Source organism: Alosa sapidissima, chromosome 3, assembly GCF_018492685.1.
Source record: "Alosa sapidissima isolate fAloSap1 chromosome 3, fAloSap1.pri, whole genome shotgun sequence".
Lineage (NCBI taxonomy): Eukaryota > Metazoa > Chordata > Actinopteri > Clupeiformes > Clupeidae > Alosa > Alosa sapidissima.
Genome location: NC_055959.1, coordinates 38,748,451 through 38,771,613, shown reverse-complemented (window position 1 = coordinate 38,771,613; position 23,163 = coordinate 38,748,451). Strand labels below are relative to the sequence as shown.

The 23,163-nt window shown below is 44.3% G+C and overlaps 1 protein-coding gene across 1 annotated transcript in view; it reads left to right on the top strand.

Annotated features, from left to right (window-relative positions):
• Window positions 1-17,500, top strand: part of fdxr (ferredoxin reductase) — a 48,409-nt gene extending 30,909 nt beyond the window's left edge. The window contains exons 10-13 of the mRNA XM_042086791.1: window positions 7,802-7,980; window positions 15,281-15,452; window positions 15,891-16,064; window positions 17,158-17,500. Coding sequence (XP_041942725.1) covers window positions 7,802-7,980; window positions 15,281-15,452; window positions 15,891-16,064; window positions 17,158-17,288 — 656 coding nt within the window. The 3' untranslated portion in view covers window positions 17,289-17,500. The remainder of the gene's footprint in view (window positions 1-7,801; window positions 7,981-15,280; window positions 15,453-15,890; window positions 16,065-17,157) is intronic.
• The last annotated feature ends 5,663 nt before the right edge of the window (window positions 17,501-23,163 follow it).

Sequence of the window (23,163 nt, the reverse complement as noted above, 5' to 3'; positions counted from 1 at the left end):
CCTAAAACAGGCAGGTAACTGGTGCTGGTTGCAGACGATCTGACAAGTGTGGACTGAAAAGCAAGGCTTTATATAGAGGGCATGATGAGTGGTGAATGCAGTGCAGCTGGTAGGTAACGAGGGTGAGGCAGAGCAGAGCAGGAACAGGTGGAGGTCATCAGACTTCAATCAGCGTGTGTTACCAGGCAGATAGAGAGCTCATGACAGAACCCCCCCCCAAGGGACGGCCCCAGAAGTCCCCAAGAGTGACACCACGTCGGGAGGGCGGAGGGGAGCCGGTGGAGGGCTAGAATTCCTCCGAGTGGTCCGAGTGAACATCCTCATCCTCGGAGGGAGCTGGAGGGTCGTGGACAGAAGACGGGACAGGTACCGAGACAGGGTCAGGCACAGGACAGGAAGCCGGGCGGGCAGGACGGTTAGGGACCCCTCTGGGGCGGCCCCTACGGATTGCAGGTTGATCAGGATGCAGACGGTGGAAGTCGGCGATGAGTGTCCGGTCCACAATCCGACTGGCTGGCACCCAGGTTCTCTCCTCAGGTCCATAGCCCTCCCAGTCGACGAGATACTGGAGGCCCCTACCTCGCCGTCTGGACCGAAGCAGGCGTCGAACGGTGTACACCAGCCCACCGTCAACGAGGCGAGGAGGAGGAGGAGGAAGCGGCACGGGGACCAGCGGGCTTTCATGCGTCGGCTTGACTTTCGAAACATGGAAAGTAGGGTGCACCCTCATGGAGGTTGGCAACTGGAGCCGGACTGCGGTTGGGCTGATGACCCTCTGGATAGGGAACGGGCCGAGGAATCGAGGTGCCAGTTTACGCGATTCCACCCGCAGTGGGAGATCCTTGGCTGACAGCCACACCTTCTGGCCAACACGGTAGGCGGGTGCCGGCGATCTTCGGCGGTTAGCCCCAGTGGCATAGCTGACAGCTGACTTGAGTAGCGTGGCACGAGCTTGTGACCAGGTACGACGGCAACGGCGGGCATAGGCGAGGGCAGACGGGCAGGACACATCTCCTTCCTGGCTGGGGAACAGGGGGGGCTGGTAGCCATACACACACTGGAAAGGTGACATACCAGTGGCAGAGCAGGTGAGGGAGTTGTGAGCATACTCTATCCACATCAGTTGTTGTGCCCAAGCCTGGGGTTTGCGAGAAACCATGCACCGCAGTGCCTTCTCCAGCTCCTGGTTTGCCCGCTCGGATTGACCATTGGACTGGGGGTGGAACCCAGAGGTGAGACTCACTGTGGCCCCTAGAAGACGGCAGAACTCCTTCCAGAATGTAGAGGTGAATTGCGGGCCTCGGTCAGAGACAACATCCCTGGGCAGCCCGTGTAGACGGAAGACATGATCAAGAACAGCCTGGGCAGTCTCTCTGGCAGATGGCAGTTTAGGGAGGGGAATGAAGTGTGCCATCTTGCTGAACCGGTCAACCACAGTGAGAATGACCGTCATCCCACCTGATGGTGGGAGGCCAGTTACAAAGTCCAAGGAGACGTGGGACCAGGGTCGTGTGGGCACAGGCAAGGGCTGGAGTAAACCAGCGGGGGGCCGAGTGGAGGACTTGTTCTGATTGCAGGTGGGGCAGGCACGGACGAATTCTCGGACATCCCTTCTCAAAGAAGACCACCAGAAGCGCTGGGCAAGGAGATGGCAGGTGCGGGCGGAGCCCGGGTGGCAGGCAAGGCGGGAGTTGTGTCCCCACTGTATGACCCGGGACCTCAAATTCTCTGGGACGAAGAGACGACCGTCTGGGCATGCACTGGGACGGGGATGGTCACGGAGGGCCTCTTGAATTTCCTCCTCGATATCCCAGGTCAGGGCAGCTACGACGCAGGGATCGGGCAGAATTGATGCAGGTTCCTGGGAAGGGGCGTCATCCTTATGAAACTGACGGGAGAGAGCGTCCGGCTTGGTGTTCCGAGAACCTGGGCGGTATGACAGGGTGAAGTTGAATCTGGTGAAAAACAAGGCCCAGCGGGACTGTCTGGGGTTAAGACGTTTGGCATTGCGGATGTATTCGAGGTTTTTGTGATCGGTCCAGACCAGGAACGGAACTGTGGACCCCTCCAGCCAGTGACGCCACTCCTCCAGGGCAAGCTTGACAGCCAACAGCTCACGGTTTCCAACATCATAATTGCGCTCTGCAGGTGAAAGCCGGCGAGAGAAAAATGCACAGGGGTGCAACTTGTTGTCCTCCTCTGCCCGTTGAGAGAGTATGGCCCCGACTCCCACGTCTGAGGCATCCACCTCGACAACGAACTGCCGGTCTGAATCCGGCATCTGGAGGATGGGGGCAGTGGTGAACCGGGCCTTGAGGGTATGAAAGGCTGTGTTGGCCTCTGGGGTCCAGAAAAAGGGGTGTTTGATGCTGGTCAGAGCTGTGAGGGGAGCGGCGACGGAGCTGTAGTTCCGGATGAATTTCCGGTAGAAATTGGCAAAACCGAGGAATTGCTGCAACTTCTTCCTATTCCCCGGAACTGGCCAGGAGGTAACTGCCGAGACCTTTGCGGGGTCCATCTGGATATTGCCTTCAGCGACGATGTATCCCAGGAATGACACAGTCTGAGCATGGAACTCGCATTTCTCCGCTTTGACAGAGCGAGTTCTCCAGGAGCCGTCGAAGAACCAGCTGGACATGACGGGTGTGTTCGGACAGAGTTCTGGAGAAAATTAAGATATCGTCCAGGTACACGAAGACGAATTTATTCAGCATGTCCCGCAGCACATCATTCACCAGCGCCTGGAATACCGCTGGGGCGTTGGTGAGGCCAAATGGCATTACCAGGTACTCATAATGGCCGGTGTGGGTGTTGAATGCAGTCTTCCACTCGTCACCCTCCCTTACTCGCACTAGGTGGTAAGCATTTCTAAGGTCCAGTTTGGTGAAAATAGTGGATCCCTGGAGCAACTCAAAAGCAGAGGTGAGTAAAGGCAGAGGGTACCGGTTCTTCACTGTGACATCATTCAGACCTCGATAATCAATGCAGGGGCGAAGAGAACCATCTTTCTTTCCCACGAAGAAGAACCCGGCACCAGCAGGAGAGGAAGACAGGCGGATGAGTCCAGCTGCCAGGGAGTCCCTGATGTAATCCTCCATAGTTTTTCTTTCAGGAGGGGATAGTGAGTAGAGGTGACCTTTGGGTGGAGCAGTCCCAGGGAGGAGATCAATGGCACAGTCGTACGGACGGTGTGGGGGCAGAGATGTGGCTTTGGTCTTGTTGAACACCTCTCGGAGGCCATGGTAACATTCAGGGACATTAGAAATGTCGGGGGCAGTGCTGGGGGGTACTGAGCCGGGGGGCAGCGCGGCAGCACGCAAACAGGTCAGGTGGCAGGCATTTCCCCACTCTTTCACAATTCCGGAGGCCCAATCGAGGTGAGGATTGTGGAGACGGCGCCAAGGGTAGCCCAGGATTAGGGGTTGGCCTGGAGAGCTGAGCAGGTGGAAGCGGATGGTCTCTCGGTGGTTTCCTGACACCATCATTGAGATGGGGGCTGTGACGCTGGTAACTGTGCCAATTACGTGACCGTCCAGGGCCCGGGCTGGAACAGGAGTGGACAAGCGATGGCTTTCCAAGCCCAGCTGACGAGCAAGTCCTGTGTCAATAATGTTTGCTTCTGCGCCAGAGTCCACCAGGGCTGCCAGGGTGTGGGTGGAATCAGACAGGTGAAGACAGACTTGGATGAGGGGTTTACGGCTGATGGAGGGCTGAATGTTCATTGAGCTCATCCGGATTCCTCCTACATCTGGTGAGCTCCGGCTTTTGCTGGACAGGTGGCGACTCGATGACCATCACCACCACAGTACAGGCACAAGTTGGAGGTGATGCGTCGCTGGTTCTCTGCAGGGGTTAGGGAGGCGCGGCCGATCTCCATCGGTTCAGACTGGTCCGGCTGGCTAGATGGTGTGGCAGGTGCGGACAGAAGGGCAGTTGGGACACTCCGTGTGCTGGTGGATGGACTCTGGCGCCCTCTCTCACGACGGCGGGCCTGGATCCTGCGGTCGATGCGGACAGCCAGAGCAATGGCTTCATCAAGAGTGGGGGGTTGATCATGGGAAACCAGCTCGTCCTTTATGTAGTCCGCCAGGCTGTGGAGGAAGGCATCCACCAATGCTTCCATGTTCCAGGAGCTCCGACTTGCCACAGTTCGAAAGTCAATGGAGTAATCCGCAACAGTCCTTCTGCCTTGGCGAATACTAATCAGGGTCCGAGATGCCTCGGCTGTTGTGGATTCCAAATCAAATACCTTGAGCATCTCCTCTGCGAATAGGTTGAAGGTTGCACATGCTGGGGTCTGGCGCTCGAACTCCGCCGTTCCCCAGAGTAGAGCTCGGCCCGTCAGGTGAGTGATCACGTAACCGACCCTCGCCCCTTCAGTGGCAAAAGTCCTAGGTTGCAGGGTAAACTGGACACGGCAGCTCGTCAGGAACGCCCGTACCTGGGTTGGGTCGCCGCTGAACCGCTCTGGATTGCCGATCCTGGGTTCTGGGGCTCCGGCAGCCACGGCAGCAGTGGACTGGGCAGGAGACTCGGGTGCTGGGCCGGTGAGCAGGCTGGCTGGGGCTGGGCCGGTGGGAGCAGGCAGAGGAGAAAGGTTCGTGAGAAGTTGAATGATCATTGCAAGTTGTTGCTGTTGGAACTGCTGACGCTGTTGGTAGCCGGCTTGAAGTAGGGAGGCAATGTCAGCAGTGTTGCGGTTTACCTCTCTCTCTGTCTCTTCCAGGCGTTGCATGGCGGTGGGTGGTTCTGGTTCGTCGGTTTCCATGCTGGTTCGACCGTGCGCTGGGTCCATGTTTGGTCAGATCGTACTGTCAGACACCAAACAGGACGAGGACCACAAAAGCGTCACGTTCAAAAGTTTATTTAAGGGTTGGGGGTTTCAGGGGTTCCGGGGGGGGGTACAGGAGTTCCAAGAGTCTGCGTGTGTGTTCCCCCAGTAGCCGAACAGCGATGGCAGGAGCTGGATGATCCGGGAAGTCCTGGGGGAAACACACACACAACAGCAATTGAAACGAAGCAGCAGTACAGTCAAGGACTAGGCGGTATTCGTAGAAGAGGGACGGAAGGCAGGTCAAGATTACCGGGGCTGGAGAACACAGAAGTAGTCGAGCGGGTCTAGGATCACAGGCAAAGAGTCAGAGGCGTTTTCCTAAAACAGGCAGGTAACTGGTGCTGGTTGCAGACGATCTGACAAGTGTGGACTGAAAAGCAAGGCTTTATATAGAGGGCATGATGAGTGGTGAATGCAGTGCAGCTGGTAGGTAACGAGGGTGAGGCAGAGCAGAGCAGGAACAGGTGGAGGTCATCAGACTTCAATCAGCGTGTGTTACCAGGCAGATAGAGAGCTCATGACATACTGTCCTTATTGCTTAGTTGTGTTTTTATATTATATACTTTAATTACTCTTGCTGCTGTTGAAGAATGTGTTTTGTGTTGTCTGTATGCTGCTGAGACCTTGAATTTCCCCTGGGGATCAATAAAGTATCTATCTATCTATCTATCTCTCTCTCTATCTATCTAGTGTAGAACTGTGCAATCTTATTTTTATTTTTTTTCCTATTCATGGAAAATGAGAGTGAAAGCAAGTGTTTACAGTATACTTTTGTTCAGCTTAGTTCTGTCTGTGTTTGCAGTTGCATATCAGATATGATCTATTATGACTTAGATCAGTGATGCTGAACGTGTGGCCTGGGACCCACAGCGGAGGTGTGAGAATTTCTTGAGGGTTGCTAGCTTGTGTGGAAAAAAAACAAAGTTTACATTAAACCATCACTTTTCATCAGTTTTATTCATTTCCATTACTATTTCTAATACATACAAACAGTATTGTGGGTCACACTAGGCAGCCTGTACATTGTGGGCCTTTTGTAAATGTAGATGTAAATGTAAATTAATTTATATAGCACATTATCATACACAGTGGTTATTCAATGTGCCTAACATGTTATGACACAAGATTAGTCAATAAAAAAATAATATAAACAGCACTACGAAGACAAAATAATACTAATTATGAAACAAAATTATGACATGAAATAAAATAACAATGATAATAATAATGAAATAAAAAAATAAATTTTAAAAATATATAATAATAATAATAATAATAAAAATTAATTCATAAATTCACTTTATAACTCAACCAAAAGACAACAGATTAATTAAAGTTGGTAGAAAATAATAGAGTTTTTAATTTCTTTTTAAAACTAGCAACTGTTGGAGCAGGTCTGATCTCCATAGGGAGTCGGTTCCAGCAGTGGGCGGACACCATAATGGCTAAATGCCATTTCACCCTGTCTAGTTTTGACCCTGGGCACCACCAGCAGATCTGCATCAGTAGATCTAAGATAGCTAGTAGGTTTTATATTATGAAAACATGTCTGCAATATATGTTGGGCCCTTTTGTGGGCTAATAAATGTATGTCACGATAATGTAGGCATCCAAGACTCCAATCTAAAACTAATCTAAACTATCCCTGTTTAGGAGTATGGTCACAAATATGTGATTAGCATGATTGCGATAAAGGTCCTTGGTTACCTATCTGACCAAGGCCATCCATCTTGGATTACTCCGTTTGGCTGAGCGGCCAGATCTAGGAAGACTGTTGGTTGTTCCAAACTTTTCCATTTGAGAATGATAGAGGCTACCGTGCTCTTGGGCACTTATAATGCTGCATAATGGAGGCTTATAATGCTGCATAATGGAGGCTTATAATGCTGCATAATGGAGGCTTATAATGCTGCATAATGGAGGCTTATAATGCTGCATAATGGAGGCTACCGTGCTCTTGGGCACTTATAATGCTGCAGAAATGTTCTTGTATCCTTCGCCAGATCTGTGTCTTCACACAACCCTGTCTCGCAGGTCTACAGACTATTCTCTGCACCTCGTGGCTTAGTTTTCACTCTCACATACACCATCAACTGTGAGACCTTATATAAAGGGATGTGTGCCTCTCCTAATAAATTCCAGTGAATTAATTTAGGCACAGGTGGACTCCAATCAAGTTGTAGAAGCATTTCAAGGACCATTGATAGAAGTAGTATGCACCAGAGCTCAATTGCAAGCGTCATAACAAAGGGTCTGAATACTTAATGGAATATTTCAGTCTTTTATTTTTTATAAATGTACAAATCACTCCAAACACCTGCTTTTTTGTGGAGTGTTGGAGAATTGTGTGTAGATTGAAAAAAATGAATTGAATCCACTTTAAGATGAGTCTGAAAAATAACAAAATGTGAAAAAAAAAACTTGAAAGGGTCTGAAAACTTTCCAGGTGCACTGTATTTTGGTGGAAAATGAATACCACAGTATGTCTGAGGCGCATGAGTTTTTTTTATTTTTTTTCCAGTTTACCCGTTTTGCTTTGAATGAAACTGTAACGTGACCATTTAAAACATTGTTAAGCTCTCTCCTCCTACAATATAAACATGACCTGCTTTAGTACCCATCCCCATTAATTATGTTTCTGAATAGAAAACACCACCCTGTTGTAATTTGCAATCCAATAATGAATGGAGTTAATGTTTGTGTCTGTTACACCTAAAGGCAGTTATGAAGCAATTTGGAAAATAGTCTGTTGCTAAATATGTTGCCACCCACTGAATCAGGTGTATTTGTTTGTGCTAATGTTGTGTGTGTGTGTGTGTGTGTGTGTGTGCGTGTGTGCGTGTGTGCGTGTGTGCGTGTGTGCGTGCGTGCGTGCGTGCGTGCGTGCGTGCGTGCGTGCGTGCGTGCGTGTGTTTGTGTGCATGTGTGTGTTTGTGTGCATGTGTGTGTGTGCTTGTGTGTATGCAGACCTGCCACGGCCCAGAAAGAGACTGACGGAGCTAATGCTGAAGGCGCTGAAGGAGCAGGCTGCTAAAGAGGCACACAGGAAGTGGGGTTTCCGTTTCCTGCGTAGCCCTCAAGAGGTGCTGGCCAGCAGAGACGGTTCACGAGCCGCCGCCATCCGATTGGCTCTCAACAGGCTGGAGGTCAGAGGGCACCACTGCTGTTGTCACTCACTCACTCACTCACTCATGTACTCACCCACTCACTCACTCAGTCATGCATTCACTCATTCACTCATTCACTCACTCACTCACTCACTCACTCACTCACTCACTGACTTACTCACTCACTCACTCACTGACTTACTTACTCACTCAGTCATGCATTCACTCTCTCAGTCATGCATTCACTCACTCACTCACTCACTCACTCAGTCATGCACTTACTCACTCACTCACTCACTCAGTCATGCACTTACTCACTCACTCACTCACTCACTCAGTCATGCACTTACTCACTCAAGTCAGTCATGCATTCACTCACTCACTCACTCACTCAGTCATGCATTCACTCACTCACTCACTCACTGACTTACTCACTCACTCAGTCATGCACTTACTCACTCACTCACTCACTCAGTCATGCACTTACTCACTCAAGTCAGTCATGCATTCACTCACTCACTCACTCACTGACTTACTCACTCACTCACTGACTCACTCACTCACTCACTCAGTCATGCATTCACTCACTCACTCACTCACTGACTCACTCACTCACTCACTCAGTCATGCATTCACTCACTCACTCACTCACTGACTTACTCACTCACTTACTCACTGACTTACTCACTCACTCAGTCATGCACTTACTCACTCGGTCACTCACTCACCCAGCAGTAATGGCAATAATGCCAGGGGTTTATCTGTGTCTGTTTTCAGTTTGAAATGTTTGAAGTTTGAAACATCAGATGCCTCAATGCTAGATCTGTGTGGTGTCTTAGACTCTAGAGGATCATGCCATTGGCTTAAAATTGTGTGTGTGTGAGGTTCCCGGCTTAAATAGGTTTTACCCATAAGGTGACGCATAAAAGGGTTTTTAAGGGATTTCTTTTTAATGTGCTGCCAGCCTTTTTATGTGCTGTCTTGTACTCCCTGACGGATGAGATATTGCATTTCAATGGGACCTTCACGGATTAATCCTTCCTGGATTAAAGGGTAAAAAACAAAACCGAATTACCGGTAGGCTCACAATGGACCTGTAGCTCTGTTCCACACAACTCCAGTATGGAGTCTGGCCGCCATGAAGTCCCCTCGTTTAGGGGAGGATTTTGATTTGAGGAATATCACATTGCAATTTCTGAGAATACAGTAGACCCTTTTTGCGTTTCTGTTGTCTTTTCAGTGGCACTTCCTGTGTAGTGGCTCCTACATGGTTTGGTATAATCTGTAGCATATGGGTAGCCTTATGACCAGACACAAAGGCAAAAACACAAAGGCAAAGTGCAGAAACTATGCAAACAATGAAACTGAGAAAAATGCCATTCAAGTTATTTCAATCTCAAGTCAAACATTTTGTAGGTAGATTTCTTGTACATTCATGTAATCTTCATGTAGGATTATTTATACATGTATTTTGGAGGAGACTTTTACACAAGTCAAGTCAAGTTTATTTCTATAGCACATTTCAAACAGGGGTCATTCAATGAGCTTTTATGAATGCAGTCTTTCATACATTGTGGTACTCATTCAGATAGAGCCACTGAATAGCTTGACACATGAGAAAACAGACATCACAAAGCCCATTTTGAGTCTTAATTTAATTTTGACCAAATGTGCTCCGGTTGGTCTTTGCATGCCACATGTTTGACCAGCATTCTGCGAGGATATGATTTAGCCTGGTGTATAGCCTGGTGTTTGTTCTGACCCATAAGTCAGAACAAACAGATACAAACACACAAAACAGACACAGGATAAGAATAGACCCATCTTGTGTTTCTATTTTCTTTTAAGCGGCACTTAAAGGGGATTTTGCAGAATGCAGCTACAATTAACCCTTAGAACCCTAAGCTGTTTTTAGGGCATTTTCACAACCTTTATTCATAAGGATTTATTCTGGTCATTGTAAGTGCCACACACACATATTATATATTGTTTTTTTCAGCAGAGTCTAGGCTATCCAGATCTGCCATCATTTCATGTATTAGTACTAGCATTGATTTTATTTTGATTTTTAAAGAATTAAAATATAAAAAGTGTATTATAAAAATTCTTATATTTCGACATGTATCTCACCACAGCAAGCTCATAGCTCTACATGCATTTCATGTGTGTGTAGGGCAGACTGTCCTGAATCGGGCAATATAATTACCATGTTGGTGGGATACTCTGGGGCTGAGCAATTTACAGAAATATGTGGTGTGTGATTTACGGAAATAAATGCCATTTTTTATTTAGTGATGAAAAATGACCTTTCTGCGCTCCATATCTGTGACACGAACTGATCTGACCTGACTTGACCCAAGTTTGCGTGTTAGCATGTGTGGTGTATGCACTCATAATGATTCTCAACTTTTTACTGCATTGCCATGAACAAAATAAAGGCAAAAAAGGTGTTTCTTTGTTGAACAAATTGGGATGCAATGTGAGCCTTGAATTGGATGCCATGCAGGAATTTGCTAGGATCTTAAAACCGGATTATGAATGCTTTGCCATAGAGAAACACACGATAGCGTTGGATTATAAACATGCTTTGCCACAAAAACAGACAAAAACGTGGGGTAAGTCCAGCTATAGGAAGTTATTATTTTGCTGTCACTTCGTCTGTTTTATAACCCAGAAGGATGTACTTGGTATCAAATGATAGCTCTGTGTCTCCTCTTTCATCTGACATGCGTGGCATATCTATCCGATCACGGGTCCGCGAGTAATTCAAACGATAGTAATGGGTGTGCAGCGTTGGTTTGTGTACATGACGTTAATATTTTGCAGTCACTTCGTCTGTTTTTATAAGCCAGAAGGATCGATATCCATGGTACCAATGGATAGCCCTGTGTCTCCTCTTTCATCTGATATGCTTGCCATATCTATGCGATCACGGGTTCGCGAGTAATTCAAACGAGAGTAATGGGTGCGGAAGTGAACGCAGATTAGTATAGACTGTAAATATGATGCAATTTGATTTAATTTCATGATTTTTTTAAAATTTCATACTTGATCGTACAGACAAGTGCGTAGTCTCTTTGGAAAGCCCCACTTCTTCTCTGTCATGCAATAAACATCTCGCTGCGATGAACAGTCGTGGAGCAATGTAACAGAGAAGTAAGGGTGTGTTTTTTGACGCACTTTGCGTCAATCGGGTTCTAAGGGTTAAAGGGGATTTTGCAGAAAGTCGCATTTGTTTGTGATTATGTTTACATTTCAATTTATTAGCAGACGCTTTTGTTCAAAAAAACATATTATATTTTACCCAAGGACCAAACGAAACACGCCAGAGAGGTTGCTCACCCTATTTTCCGTATTTCACGCATGGTTTCGTGTTTGTTTGGGGGGCAGGCTGCACACACTTTCCCTCCAGTTTTCGGAGCAAGGGCTGCCTATAAAGACTGGGGTTTTTTACAGTGTATTTTTGGGGCTTTTTGCCTTTATTTGGATAGAACAGTGAAATGTGACGGGAAGTAAGCGGGAAAGAGAGATGGGGCAGGATCGGGAAATGACTGCAGGTCGGATTCAAACCTGGGTCCCCGTCGCACGTGGAAAGCATGGAAAGCTTTCGTTGTATGTATTGTATGCAATGCTGATATTTCTGCACTATGTACATTATTCAGGTTCATTGTGAATAAGAGATATTGTATTGGCTCCCTCTGATGGGGAACACAGAGTAAAGGGTCATAGGTCATAGGTTAACAGGTATTTTAGGCACGCCTATCTAAGGCACAGGTCAAATCGGCACTATCATGCTGAAGAAGAGCTTTTAGCTTTGGTTATAGAGACTTTTTGGCCAAAGTCACTCTGGGCCAGATGTACTAACGCTTTTGCGCCCACTTCAGGCGTATTTGTTTCGCAACGTGCGTTTAAAGTCATGGCGAGGTCTGTCTGTCGCAGGAGCTGAAAATGGCAAATTGTGCTTTTCTGTGTCATGAATATGCATTAAAGCAACGGGGAAGAGTAAAGAGCGCCTAATTATCTATTCTGCAGTATGTACAAAAACTGCTTGTGAAAGCGCACATCTATTCTGCGCCAAAATACTTTGCTTTACTAAATACTTGTAAAAGCAGGTGTTAATCCAAATTGCAGTTAAATGTGTCAATAAGAGAACCTTTCAAAGACAACAGAATCGCTATTTAGAGCAACAGTTTTGTGTCTTTGTACTACATCAAAAGCAACCTTAACTTTCGTTGGCCTTTCAAGTGTCACTTTCACGTCATTCACCTAAACGTTCCTACTTGCTAGATTTGACCAATCTTCCATAGCCTACGTGCACAAGTAGTTTGAGTAGAACTACTAATCTTCATTATCTCCCTGCATCTTATCATGTATGGTATTATTTCATGATCGCTAAACATTTAATTACAGTGCATGGAAATGCACTGTACTGTTCTTCCTAGGCTTCTTCTTATTACAGTGCATGAAAATGCACTGTACTGTTGTTCTTCCTAGGCTTCTTCTTCTTATTACAGTGCATGAAAATGCACTGTACTGTTCTTCCTAGGCTTCTTATTCTTCTTCTTCTTATTACAGTGCATGAAAATGCACTGTACTGTTCTTCCTAGGCTTCTTATTCTTCTTCTTCTTCTAACGCGTTTAATGCAGCTTCAACCGTTTAACGTAGAAACTTCATTCAAACTATGTTACGTAGGTCTTACTTAGGACATGGGTGCTATGTATTTTTCAGCTTTGTAACTTTTATACTTTTTAAACTATTAATTAAAAACTAGTCAAAATTTCCTCATAGACTTAACATGGGCTGATGACATCACAATAGAGCCGTTAAGCAATTAGAATCCTATGGCAGGTGTTCGGGCCACCTGGACCAACTGCCAGTCTCAGGCTTTAAGCATACAAACTGGCCCTATTAAGACTACACATCCTGTTCAACTGCTTCCTCTGCCAAAAACTGTTTCAAAATAAAAGTCCTCACTACAATATTTTACTGTTAAACAATTTAACCCTTTAAACTACTGAACTTTTTAACTGTTCAGCCATTGTAACTGTTACTTGTCATCAACTATGACTCCTACCCACTGTAGCTAGTTAGCTAAGTTAGCTAAGTAACATGGTTAGCATGCTAGCATGTTAGCATGCTAGTTAGCATTTTTAGCAAAACTGCTTAAAATGATTAGCTAAGTTAGCTAAGTCATATGGTTAGCATAGTTAGCATGCTAGCATGCTAGTTAGCATTTTTAGCAAAACTGCTTAAAATGATTAGCTAAGTTAGCTAAGTCATATGGTTAGCATAGTTAGCATGCTAGCATATTAGCATGCTAGTTAGCATTTTTAACAAAACTGCTTAAAATGATTAGCTAAGTTAGCTAAGTCACATGGTTAGCATGCTAGCATGTTAGCATGCTAGTTAGCATTTTTAGCAAAACCGCTTAAAATGATTAGCTAAGTCACATGGTTAGCATAGTTAGCATGCTAGCATTTTAGCATGTTAGTTAGCATAGTAACTTGGTTAACATTATTATCTTTGTTAACATAGTTAGCATAACTGCTAGCAAACATTAGAGCCATTCCAAGTGTCAGTTATCGTCAACTATCTACCTAAATAATTTAACCATTTAAACTATCCACCTATTTAACTGTTCAGTCATTCCAACTATATTAAACCTCATCTACTTAGCAACCAATATAGTTTGTTTTTACTCTGTATGATATTTTACATCATATTTTTACATTTTCATGCACTGTATTTCCTTCAGGAAATGCTTTTCTAGTTCTTATTCTTCTTCTAACGCATTTAATGCAGCTTCAACCGTTTAACGTAGAAACTTCATTCAAACTATGTTACGTAGGTCTTACTTAGGACATGGGTGCTATGTATTTTTCAGCTTTGTAACTTTTATACTTTTTAAACTATTAATTAAAAACTATCAAAATTTCCCCATTGACTTAACATTATGATTATGACATCACAATACGGCCGTTAAGCAATTAGAATCCTATGGCAGGTGTTCGGGCCACCTGGACCAACTGCCAGTCTCAGGCTTTAAGCATACAAACTGGCCCTATTAAGACTACACATCCTGTTCAACTGCTTCCTCTGCCAAAAACTGTTTCAAAATAAAAGTCCTCACTACAATATTATGCTAGTTAGCATTTTTAGCAAAACTGCTAAAAATGATTAGCTAAGTTAGCTAAGTCACGTGGTTAGCATAGTTAGCATGCTAGCATGTTAGCATGCTAGTTAGCATTTTTAGCAAAACTGCTAAAAACGATTAGCTAAGTTAGCTAAATCACATGGTTAGCATAGTTAGCATGCTAGCATGTTAGCATGCTAGTTAGCATTTTTAGCAAAACTGCTAAAAACGATTAGCTAAGTCAGCTAAGTAACGTGGTAAGCATAGTTAGCATGCTAGCATGTTAGCATGTTAGTTAGCATTTTTAGCAAAACTGCTAAAAACGATTAGCTAAGTTAGCTAAGTAACATGGTTAGCATAGTTAGCATGCTAGCATGTTAGCATGCTAGTTAGCATAGTAACTTTGTTAACATTATTATCTTTGTTAACATAGTTAGCATAACTGCTAGCAAATATTAGAGCCATTCCAACTGTCAGTTATCGTCAACTATCTACCTAAATAATTTAACCATTTAAACTATCCACCTATTTAACTGTTCAGTCATTCCAGTCATTATCGGGAGAATACAGTAGCCTAAAGTTTTATTTTGAACGCTTACTTTGTTCTCACTCATTGCATCCAAATAACAGAAATAGCAAACTCCAGGTTATGGTAGGGTAAGTTAAGCTATAAGCACATAGTCAATTAAACATGAAGAAAAAAGTGAACGGAACACTTTTTGAAACTATTTCAGCTTGTGTAGGCCTATCAGTGCTTTCTGAACATATTGAACACACTTTTAGAAATACCGTGATAATACCGAAACGCGTGATCATTTTGGTCACTATAACCGTGAGGTTACATGTTCAATGTTCACAGCGTGAGGTCATCCCTGCTGGGGGTGGCTAGTGAGGTTCCTCTTCACTAGGAAGCGCTTGGAGTGTCATGAAAACATGACCGCGTGGATTTGATTATTTTAACTCAGAGATGGAGATTTCTGTTTGAAGAGCCCCTGTTGTTGTAGTATAAAGGAGGGACATGCCATGCCCTGGCCTTTTTGGTGTGTGCAGGGATTGGGAGAGGGGTGTGCTCTGATCTTTTGGGGCTTTGGTATGTGCAGGGATTGGAGGTGTTTTCCGACGTCCTGTGTACTAATGTGCAGGGAGGAAGGGGTGTGTGCCATGCTGTGTGCTATTTTATCTTTTTTGTGTTTCGGTGTGTGCAGGGGTCGGGCGAGGGGGCGCGTGCTGTGCCCACCGGTGAGGTGGAGGAGGTGCAGTGCGGCGTCATCATCAGTAGCATCGGCTACAAGAGCCTAGCCATCGACCCCGCCGTGCCCTATGACCCCCGCAAAGCCATCATCCCCAACAACATGGGCCGCGTCCAGGAGACCACAGGTACGTCGGAAAATGTGTCTACATCCCCACCCCAGTTACGGAACTTGGATTTTAAAGATTGCAATTTCACATTAATTTTCACATTCACATAATTTTCACATAATTAACATTCAATTTCACCTTGAATTTCCCCTTGGGGATCATTAAAGTATCTATCTATCTATCTATTTATTTATTTATCTATCTATCTATCTATTATTAGAGGTGGACGACATTCTAACTTGATTTAAAGGTGTAGTCGGAGATGCTGGAAAATGCAACCAGAATAGATTTGACTTTTAAAATGATAAACAACCGAAGAAATCCCATCGCTGCCTTCTGGCTACCCTCTCCAGCCACTCCTACTGTCTCCCATTCCAATGGCCTCGCATGATCCCATTGGGTTCTGTTCTGATTGGTTCCGTGGGGTTCTGTCGGGTTCCGTTTCTCTTGCTGCAGGTCTGTACTGCAGTGGCTGGGTGAAGAGAGGTCCCACCGGTGTCATAGCAACCACCATGAATGACAGCTTTGACACAGGGCGCGTGCTGCTTCAGGATCTGGACTCGGGAGCCATCAACCTCTCTGAGGCGAAGCCTGGAGCGCAGGGTATAGCGCCCCTACTGGAGAAGAGAGGTATGTCCGCTAGCGCCACACCCATTCTCACCCACCCATTCTTGAGTGTCCCTCTATAGTTAGAGAAAGTTAGGCATTTTTTTGCCAATCTGCAAAAACATTTTTTTTACTAGGTGTCTAGTAATACCTCCCAATTTATCCAAGGCCAAATCCTCTGAGAAATGCCTGGAGAGCTAATCAAGTTTGGGGTGCCCAGAGGGTCTGGGCGAAAATAATGAAAATCTTTCCTGTATCTTTCAGGAACTAGGATGAGTTTTAGGGATTAATAAATGGCTTGAGTACATCTTTAATTTGTTGCATTAAACTCAACAACAAACCTGTCAACAAAGACATTAAATGCCGTTTGTTTATGAGTGAGTCATTTTACACTGACGCAATCAGTGGCAGCCATTGGTTCTCCAAAGTGACTCAATGGTAGAAATGCTAGAACCCTGCCCCATGTCAGATAAATTATTGTGTTTTCTGATTAGGTGGAAATCTGTTTGATTTGACGAAGTATAAAAACTATAAAAAGTATTTTCACTGTGATGTGATGAGGTCACTGAAGCCATTTGTTCTTGGGCTTTGGGCATGGCTGGGGAGAGTTTGGAGTAAGGGGGTCTCCATAGAGGGATTGCCATAAAAGGGGAGCATATCTGGTTTGCATGGACGAGGTACAAAACATGTATAATTAGAGTTGTAGATCATTCCGAAAGTGAACTTCCTAAATGACCTGTACAGGAAGGCTGGAAGGGGAAAGGGAAGATTGTCGCTGATATGGCCAGGCTATTGGCATCAAAAGAGCATCCTTCATGAGGGACCTTTTAGAGGATTCACTGAAATCTAGACCTCTTCCAGTAATTGATGAGGGGGTTGTAATTGTAATTTCAGGTCAATCTCTTATCTGGTTTGCTTCCTTTAAGAAAACTTTCATTTTCATGTAATTCTTTGTTTGTGTTCGTGTTTTTGTTTGTGTGTGTTTGTGTTTATGTTTTGGTGGTTTATATTTTTGGTGTGTGTGTGTGTTTATGTTCTGGTGTGTGTTTATGTTTTGGTGTGGGCGTGCTCATGCTTTGTGTGTGTGTGTGTGTGTGTATGTGTGTGTGCGCTGCAGGGGTGCGTCCTGTGTCGTTTCGTGACTGGGAGAAGATAAACAGTGAGGAGGTGAGGAGAGGAGAGGCGCAGGGGAAACCCCGAGAGAAGATGCTGGACGTGCAGGAGATGCTCTCCGTCGCCTGGTCCTGAGGGGGGCCCAGACACTGCTCACAAACATCTCAAAAACATTACACAAACATGACACAAACGTATCAAAATACCGCGCACAAACTCCTCAAAAACATACACAAACGTCTCACAAACATCACACAAATGTCTCAAAACACTGTATGCAAACGTCTCAAAACACCACTCACTACTGTCTCAAAACACTGCACAAAAAGCTGCTCAAAACACCTCACACAAACATCTCAAAAACCTTACACAAACGTCTCAAAAACATCACACAAGCATCTGACAAACGTTTCAGAAAGGTTTCACAAAGATCTCGCAAATGTCTCTGTGATGGTACAGTAGTGAGCAGTCGTGCGGACAGGAAGTAGGTTTACATATTATTCAGATAGCACCTCACTCTAGCACAGATCTGACCTGGGTCTGATGAAACCTTGTATCCTCACTATGTCTCAATGGTTGGAATGAAATCAATCAAATTGCCTTCAAAATACTGCTTATAGATTTGCATTTTAATTGACTGGGGATAAACTTGATGCCATTCAGTTAATAAGATGAGCTATGATTAGTTAGTGCCTAATTTCTGGTGTTCCAGATTGGTTCAAATTGAAAGTCAGACGAGGCCAATCCTGCAGATAATACACAAAGCACAGATTTCCGCATCAATTAGACAACTGTGCATAGTGAAACCAAATCACTGTGTGTCTGTGTTTCTGTGTGCGTACGTGTCTGTGTTTCCCCCTTTGTGGACCAGAGGCCTGTGTGTGTGTGTGTGTGTGTATGAGAGTGAGTGACACAGATCCTGCTCTGCCCTTTGATTTGTGGACCAGAAGCCTGTTAAGGCTAGAGCCGAAGCTGCTCCTTGTGTCTCTGTTATAGCTGTACATGGTACATGATGTGTGTTATGCAATATTATTGTTGGAGCAGTTATATTGTGTTATATAATTGTAAATGCAACTAAATGGCAACCGTTTTGATGGTACTCCTGTAAAACCAGAAAAGCAGTTAAGCACACCTTGCAGAAACTGACTGAATATGGCAAAACGTACGATGGCGCCTCTATAGGTATGCACTGTTGAATTATACACATGCTTGCTATATTTTTAAATGTTTATTTTTTTGCTGAAGCTGCGATTATTATTCTGAAATGTAATATCTCCACTTGGGTGAAATTTTTTTTTTTTTTTGTAAATTTAGATTTGAGTAAATATTATTATATTAATAATAATTATTATATTAAATATCATGCCCGTTTTTATTATACATATTTGTCACACTGGGTTTTGCTTATTGCATGTTGCTATCAGGATCACAAGAGCACTTAGACTGGACTGGCACAGCACCACACAGACAGACACACAGACGGACAGACGGACAGACACACAGACAACACAGACAGACCACACAGACAGACACACAGACAGACCACACAGACAGGCACACAGACAGGCACACAGACAGACCACACAGACAGACACACAGACAGGCACACAGGCAGGCTCACAGACAACACAGGCAGACACACAGACAGGCACACAGACCACACAGACACACACGCTGCAGCAGCAGCTCTGAGATGTGCTGGTCACTGTGCCTTGCACTGAGACTGACATTTGTATTTACCACTGCTGTGCTGCGCTATGGAGCCAGGCATACAGTATTACTGCTCACACAGTGGGTATACTTACACAGTGGGGTATTACTGCTCACACAGTGGGGTATAACTGCTCACACAGTGGGGTATTACTGCTGACACAGTGGGGTATTACTGATGACGTAGTGGGGTATTACTGCATGATCTGAAGCCCATGGCAAAGTCAAACTCAAAACCAAGATTACAAATGTAGACTAGACTAGAAGGACTAATGTGGAAGTTCCAAAGGCCCAGGATGGTCCCTTGGGGCGCAAAATCACTGACCACACACTGATTGTATGAAACATTCCGTCAACCGTCTGAATAGTTGACCAGGTCAAGGCACCAGGGAGTGATGTAAGAGCATGGCCGTGGGGCGTATTTGAATAGGAGCACGGCCACACAAAAATAGAGCTGGATTTTCCAGGCACTGACATCTGTCAGGGAAACAGGAAACGTGTCCATGCTTGTGTCTGTTTGGCAGACAACTATGAGGTACGGAATTGTTGATCATAAGATATCCAAACCAACAGCACGTGTGTGTGTAGCACATGTTTAGGATTGACAGACTTTGATGTGAGACCACGATTCCCTCCTTATCATTATATCAGGATGCCACAACCATAGACATAATACATGTTTATTCGACCGTGCATTAACTTCTGTGAACAGACCACCGTGTCGTCCATTATCATTATATCAGGATGCCACAACCATAGACATAATACATGTGTATTATGTCTATGGCCACAACGACCACATGAAGCCGGATCCTGACATAACAGTATGTGTGTCTGTGGCCTCTGCAGCTTTGTCTGTGCTGTGCTACCCATTTGTACAGAATCAATTCCTGCGAGTCAAAATGATCTTGTTTTACTGAAAACAATACCAACAACATTTTAGATTTTTTTTTTTTTTACTATAATATGAATAACTTGTGGTTAGATAAGCAGTTTTTGCAGTATACAGACATAAGCTACATTTTAACTAACTTTAGTTAATATGTAAAAGTTATGATGTCTGGGGGGGCATTCAAGAATGCAGAAGTGATGCTTTAGGTCATGTGTTCACGGTCACACTCTGATTGTGTAACCAGAACCTATAAAGGAAGCTTACATGTAACACATCAGAGTCGTACGAACCATTTGTTTTGTGTCATTCTCTCTCTTTGCAAAGATAATACAATTGTATTGTTTTGGGGATCACTGGCTCCTGTCTTTTTTGCGTCAAAAGCGTATTCAAATATCCAACAGTAGCACACCTCCAAAATGATGAGAAAACGACTCATGGACAATAAAAGTTTTGGACTGACCATCACAAAGCCCTGTTCTTAATCCAAAAGAGGATATTTTGGCTGTGCTTAAATGGCAGACAGCCAACATTCATTCACCAGTGTGAGTTCCGTCACTGCCATTCCTGCAGTGTTGTGTGAATTGTGAAGGTTTAAACCAGTGGTTCTTAATTGGTATGACTTTGGACCCACAATTTTCCATGTTCATCAAGTCATGACCCATACATTTTTTTTGCGTTGAAGACAACAGATATGGTGAGCTACATGTTAAGACATTGAAAGACATGCAAAGTACGGGCGTTGGTGATGTAGTGGCTAAGGAGATGGGTTAGCATGCACTAGCCTGTTGTGGGTTCAAAACCCAGCTTCCACCGCTCTGGAGACAATGGCTCTGGAAATACAGGTGACATAAGGCGCTTTGGATAAAAAGTGTCTGCTAAAAAAAAAACATGGAAATGTAGACTCTCTGATCTCACCAGAATTTATTCTATTTGACAGATTCTAAAATCAACCAAGGCCCTTTCTGGACAACCACCACAATCAAAAACATACATGGCTGAAATGCAGTTTAACTGTTTAAGATGATTCTAAAATTCTCCACCAAGTGACCTTATTTTGAAGTCACTCGAATTTCCCCTTGGGGATCAATAAAGTATCTATCTATCTATCTATCTATCTATCTATCTACTCAGGCTATCAGAACAATCACCTGTGACAGATTGTAATTCATCCATCTCTTTCAGCAGTTATATTTCACACAGATAACAGTGCGTACATTCCACACATATGCAGTGATAAAGAGGTCCAAGGTGGTGTGTGTGTGGGCGTGTGGTTTGTACCAGGCAGTCAGAAGATACCGAGAGTGCAGGCAATACTGACCCAGAATTCTCTGTGAAATTCACCGCTCAAAAGAACACCCTGTCAGATGACGTAGTTCTGTTACTAGCGTTAGTCAATAGGAAAAAATCTGCTAATAGTTCAAGTCGTGTGTGTGTGTGTGTGTGTTTATACTTTGTTACAAAAGATGCATATTTTTAGTTTGTATTAACTCAGGTAATTCACGCATAAAACAATCCAAACATTAAAGTCCATAAGTAGAGTTATGTGGAATAAAGTGGAATGACAGGAAAAAAGTATTGTACACGCTCAGAAAAAGCAGTAGGCCTAGACCAAGGCAAGGAACGAGCTGGAATCTGTAAGTAGTTGGATATCCCTCCTATCTGTGCAAATTAATATAAATTGGATTAGTACATATTGATGGGCTATAAAAAAGGTTTTTGTTAGCAAGGTGTCAGACAAACATTTCATGATGGTTAAAAGCAAAGAGCTCTCCCAAGACCATGAAACATCAATGGAACTGGTTACAGATGCATTTTCAAAACTTTGGAATCTTCCAGTTAGCAGCATAGAGGCCATTATCTGCCAAGTAGCTTACTGCATCATCAGTCGGCCGCGCATAGGCTCTCCTCGCAATATTTCTGGCCAGGAAGTCAGAAGAGTAGCCCAAAAGCCAAGGACTAGTCGGAGAAAGCACCAGAAAGACTGGGAGGCAGCAGGTACAACTGGGTGGAAACAAATTCCAGGCAGCCGTGGCCTACTGGTTAGCGCTTCGGACTTGTTACCGAAGGGTTGCCGGTTCGAACCCCGACCAGTAGGCACAGCTGAAGTGCCCTTGAGCAAGGCACCTAACTCCTCACTGCTCCTCGAGCGCTGCTGTTGTTGCAGGCAGCTCACTGTGCCGGGATTAGTGTGTGCTTCCCCTCACTGTGTGCTGAGTGTGTTTCACTAATTCACGGATTGGGATAAATGCAGAGACCAAATTTCCCTCACGGGATCAAAAGAGTATATATACTTATACTATATATACAATTGTTACAGAGTAAATCATAGGCAATGCACTCCACCACCTCTATGCACCCTCACTCCACATGACTCCATTGCTGAAGAAAAACATGTCGAAGCTCATTTAAAGTTTGCTACACAACATTTGGACAAACCTATGAAATACTGAGAGAATGTAGTCTAGTCAGAGAACAAAATTGAACTTTTGGATGTCATACACACCATGTTTGGAGGAGAAAATGGCACTGTACATCACCCTAAAAATACCATAACAACCATGAGGTTTGGAGGTGGAGGCATCATGGTGTGAGTCTGTTTTTTATCTCATGGTACTGGCAGACTTCATACAGTTGAAGAATGATGAATGGAGTCAATTTGTTCTGGGAGATTCTTGCCATCCACCAGGATGATGAGGATGAGACATGGCTAGACCTTCTAGTAGGACAATGATCTAAAGCATTTGGCAAAGGAAACTCTCAATTGGTTTCAGAGAAAAGACATTCAAGGCCCTGACTTCAATCCAATTGAACAGTTCTGGAAGTTAAAGATCAGGATTCACAATCACAGAATTCACAATCTTTAAGATTTAAAGACTATCTGTTGAATGGGCCAAAATCACACCTGAATACTGCGACTGATTAGTTTTGTCATATTAGTAGAGGTCCTGGGTAAGATTTGTATGCACTTCATTTAGCGGAGAATATCTCAACTGTTATAGACTAATATGATCCCATTGAACAACGTGGGATGTGTGCCAAAATCTCTACCCGGGACGAAAGTCCTGACAATGACCACAACAGATGACACTATTATCACACTACAGGTGAATGGGACTTTTTTCCCCTTTATTAATATTCCCATACATTTCTACCAGATTCATCTTCATATTAAGATAAATACTTTTTGTATTACACTTTGCCTAAAATATTAAATAAAATATGCAAATGAGGCAACATCTCATTAAATATGCGTACATGTAAACCCTTGAAGCTACAGATTTGGTGATCACAATGTTCACAGTGACCATAATTATAAAGTCTAAGAAGAAATGGCCAGTTATTTATTAACCTAAACTTACATTTACAAGTAACTTAGTACTTAAACTTACAACACTTACATTTCCTACC